The 4,715-nt window shown below is 44.8% G+C and overlaps 1 protein-coding gene across 2 annotated transcripts in view; it reads right to left on the minus strand.

The window, feature by feature from the left end:
* Positions 1-4,297, minus strand: part of FAM98B (family with sequence similarity 98, member B) — a 57,965-nt gene extending 53,668 nt beyond the window's left edge. The window contains exon 1 of one of the 2 annotated variants that reach the window (XM_014550309.1): positions 4,100-4,269. In XM_014550309.1, the coding sequence (XP_014405795.1) occupies positions 4,100-4,170 (71 nt within the window). In that variant the 5' untranslated portion in view covers positions 4,171-4,269. Of the gene's footprint in view, positions 1-4,099 lie in introns of both variants that reach the window. The other variant, XM_005879348.2, reaches the window with a different exon arrangement.
* Positions 4,298-4,715: the final 418 nt, after the last annotated feature.

Raw genomic sequence — 4,715 nt, forward strand, 5'->3', positions numbered from 1 at the left:
GGAAGGTCTCCTGCACAGGAGCCCTCCTGGAAGGAGAAGAGAGGGAGCAAGAAATTGAAAACCTATTTGAAAAAATAATGACAGAAAATTTCCCTTACCTGGTGAAAGAAATAGACATACAAGTTCAAAAGCACAGAGTCCCAATTAAGATGAACCCAAAGAGGCCTACACCAAGATACATCATAATTAAAATGCCAAAGGTTAAAGGTAAAGAGAGAATCTTAAAAGCAAGAGAAAAGCAGTTATTACCTACAAGGGAGTGCCCATGTGACTGAGCTGATTTCTCAACAGAAACTTTGCAGGCCAGAAGGGATTAGCAGGAAATATTCAAAGTGATGAATAGCAAGGACCTACAACCAAGATTATTACTCTACCAGCAACACTATCATTTAATATTGAAGGTCAGATAAAGAGCTTCACAGACAAGAAAAAGCTAAAGGAGTTCACATGAAATGGTCAAGGGTATTCTTTAAGAAGAGGAAGAAGGAAGGAGGAGGAGAAGGGAAAAGAAGGGAGGAAGAGGGAGGAGAAAAGGGGAGGAGGAGGAAGAGGATAAAAAATATGAACAGTAAAATGGCAATAAATATAAAAAAATAAATGAACAAGGAATCTAGTGAACAAAATAAACTGATGAATAAAATAGAACCAGAGGCATAGAAACATGGAATAGACTGAGGAATCTCAGAGGAAATGAGGGAGGGGGCGTGAGAAGAGATTAACCAAAGAACTTACATGCATACATGCATTACCCATGGACACAGACAATAGGGTGATGAAGGCCTAGGGTGGAGTGGAATCCGGGAAAAGGGGGGTGGGGGGGAGGACATCTGTAATACAGTACTCTCAACAATAAAGATTAAAAAATAAATAAATAAAGCCCTCAATCATGTCCCATTGCCGTTATGACAAATAAGAAAACCACAACATAGCCTAAAAGGTGCCGCATGCCCTAGTCTTCACCTAACTCTCCAATCCAGTCTTCACCACTCTGGCCTTTGCTCTCTGCCCTCCGGCCTCTTAGCCTCCTTCCAGTTCTTCTAATCAGCATGCTCCTTTCCTCTTGTTCTCACTGTAAGGACACCTTTGTCCTCCCTTCCAATCCAACATCTCCTAGTTAACTCCTATTCACCCTTTCTTTTTCAACTCAAATACCAATTCCTCAGAAATCTATAACTAACCTCCCTAAGACTATATAGGTCCTCCTGTCATGTTATGTCATCCTGCTCTTTTCCTTTAAAACACTTGTTATCAGAGCTAATAAATATCTGTGTGATCATGTCTGTTTCTCCACTCGACTGTAGCTCCACAGGACAGGGACCTATTTTGCTTACCATGGACCTCTCAGAACAGTATAGAGTTGTGCTCAATAAATATTTGAAATAAACTTCTCTCCATAATGGTGGTTTGCAACCTAGGCTGTGAAGCTTGTTTTTAAAAATGCATGCTTGGCCAAACCGGTTTGGCTCAGTGAATAGAGCATAGGCCTGCGGACTGAAAGGTCCCAGGTTCGATTCCGGTCAAGGGGCATGTACCTTGGTTGCGGGCACATCCCCAGTAAGAGGTGTGCAGGAGGCGGCTGGTCAATGTTTCTCTCTCATTGATGTTGCTAACACTCTATCCCTCTCCCTTTCTCTCTGTAAAAAATCAATAAAATATATTTTTTTTAAAATGCATGCTTGTACTGCATCCCAAAAAAAGATCATGATTCACTCAGCTTATAGCATATACGAAACCAGAACATTTTTTCACAAGCTCCATACATGATTTTGATGCACAATCAGGGTTGAGATCCACTGTGGTACAAAATCAGAGACTCTCAGAACTGAAAGAGACTTCTGAAATCTCAGCTCCTTTCACAGATGAGAAAACTAAGTTATTTTTACCCTACCATTTATAACAGACCATATCACTAAACTGTTCTTTCACATAGATGTCCACTTTTAATTCCTCCCTTTAGTTACCTGACAAACTAAAGTACCTTCATGATATCTCACGTTTCAATCACAACAGGAAATTACTTACACTCTACATAGACAGTATTTTAAAACACTGTTCAATTATAACACCTATTGTAAGTATACAACTACTAGAGGCCCCGGTGCATGAAATTTGTGCACTGGGAGGAGGGGGGTTCCCTCAGCCCGGCCTGCACCCTCTGGCAGTTCAGGAGCCCTCAGGGGATGTCCAACTGCCGTGGAGGTGGGAGAGGCTCCCACCACCACAGCTGCACTCGCCAGCCTTGAGCCCGGCTTCTGGCTGAGAAGCGCTCCCCCTGTGGGAGCGCACTGACCACCAGGGGGCAGCTCCTGTGTTGAGCATCTGCCTCCTGGTGGTCAGTGCATGTTGTCATAGTGAGTCATTCCAACGTTCAGTCGATTTGCATATTAGCCTTTTATTACATAGGAGGATGTTACTTTTTTTTTCTACACTTTATTATAAGAAACTTCAAACTCTTGTCCTCAGTTATTTCAGGAAAAATCAACTCTAAAGTGTGTAATTTTTACTTTCCATATTGAATACTCTGAAACTAATTTTCCTTAATAAAAGTCAAAGTTATAGCAAACTTCATCTTTCAAGCACCTATAATATAAACAAATTCAAGGAATAAAGAAAGCAAAAAAGGGACAGACTTTACCTTTTTCATAAACTACAGAATCCCACTATTCTTATCCGGAATACTTAGGAGCTCAAACGTTTGAAGCCTAAGCACTTCAATTAAGTATTTTAACTTCTTGTTTTGGTTACTTCCTTAACCAAGCTAAGTGAAAATTTCCAAGGGATTTCACAGAAGAAGAAGAAAAAAAAAGCCCCCTAAATAATCAGTGGCTCTATTCTTTCATTTGGCAAACATCTATTCAGGATCTACTAAGTACAGGGCTCTGTAACATTGGGTCACTTGCAAAGTAGGTGCTAATCAGGGTCCAAAAGCAACAACTGATAGAGGATCAAGTGCAGCTTCAGGAAAAGATAAAGGGAGTGGGGGTTTCAAGCTTCACAACAGCACCGCAAAGGCACAGTCTAATTATTCAAGAAACTCCAGCATGTGGGAAGACAAGCAACTGTGCAGATGGCTCCATGCTCTTTAACGTGTGTTTGTTTTTTTGACTCTCAACTACCTGGTCCTATGCTGACCTCTGTGCACGCTCTTCTTTGAACTTTTCTTCATTCACTCGCCCATTCATTCACCCACGATTTATTGTGCCAGACACCACTGTGGGATGGTATTGGCATCAAGACCAGAAAGGCGCCTGTTTTCCTGGAGCTGCCTGGGATGAGGGCGGGGCATTCCACATACAACGTGCAGGTCAAGATACATTGTGAAAAGAATAGCGGCTACGAAGAAAAACAGGCTAAGTCTGGGGGAGAGACTATGTTGTATAGATATTGCTCCCCGTGCCCAGAAGCAATGGAACCACCCCGGGAGTCCCCACAGCACTGACTAGTATCACTCTGAACAGTAAATACCACACTCCACGGAGCCCCCACGACTAGTAAACGAGCAGTCACCTGAGACTGGCTTTTCCTCCGCCTGGCACATAAAGATGCATTCAGAACACATTAGCAAGAAGTAAATACGCTGTGCATGAACGGTGGCTGAATGAATGAATGGACTGAACGAAAACATTTTCTACAGTCAAGGCAGCTGGAGAGATGCGCTCCCGAGGCCTAAGAAAGCCACAGGTGAGGCCTAATTCAGCCACGGGTCGCCCAGCGCAGGAGACACCACACCTCCCTGCGGGCGCCGCAACGACGTGGACAAAAATATGCCCAGCGGGCTAAGGACGCGCGTCCCGGGAGGACGGATGCCGGCCGGGCCCTCCGCGTCACTGCCGCGAATGCCGGCGGAGGAGTTCCAGGCAAGGAGTTTGGAAGAGGGGCCGCGCGCCCCAGCTCTCCGGCCATTCTCCACCCCCAGGCCCCAAACGGATCTCTTTCCCGCCTCCCGCTTAACTCCGTCGGCGCCGGAGGGGGCGAGGCAGGAAAGGAGGCCTGCGCAGAGCTGCCGGAGCCCAGCAGAGGCCCGCAGGTGGGGCCTGCTGCAGCCAGGCCGAGGGAGAGCTTACGTTTTCGGGGGAAAGACGTTCGTAGGAATACTCACCCCAACGCCTCTAGTGTGTCCAGAACGTCTCCTTCCATTGTGGGTTCGGGACCCGGCTCCGGCCCTCTCATGGTCCTCCGGGCAAAAGCTGTTCGCCGCTCTAAGGAGCCCGCCGGAAACCGGCGTTGCCGCGCCAAGGTTCCGGTCGGGATCTTGACTAGGATTGCCTGCAGCGCCTCTGACTGGGAGCCCAAAGGTTCTCGGCCTGGAGGCAGTCTGTACTCAGACGGCTTTATTTAAAATAATAATAGAAATAGTAATAAAAAGCGTTAGTTCTTATCTGTGTGGAAGTCAATCTTAGCAAGCATCGGGATTCCACCCGAGTTTTTCTCAATCTATCAGACTCCCAGCCCTCTCTTTTTATAACAAAAATCCCGAAATAGAATAATGATTATCTTGAGCTAAAATTAGTACGTAATATCACGTATCTACACATATAATTTTTACATCAATATACACGGCAATGCTCCAAGTTTAAGAAATAAGGGGCAGCTAATTTATACTTATATTGTTTTATTACAAAATGTGCAAGATCAATGAAGCTATCAGATGTTTGCATCTATCTGCAGAATCTTATACACAATATGTGTCCTATTGCTGATAAAGTATAGGTGAA

The sequence above is a fragment of the Myotis brandtii genome, unplaced genomic scaffold, assembly GCF_000412655.1.
Source record: "Myotis brandtii unplaced genomic scaffold, ASM41265v1 scaffold596, whole genome shotgun sequence".
Lineage (NCBI taxonomy): Eukaryota > Metazoa > Chordata > Mammalia > Chiroptera > Vespertilionidae > Myotis > Myotis brandtii.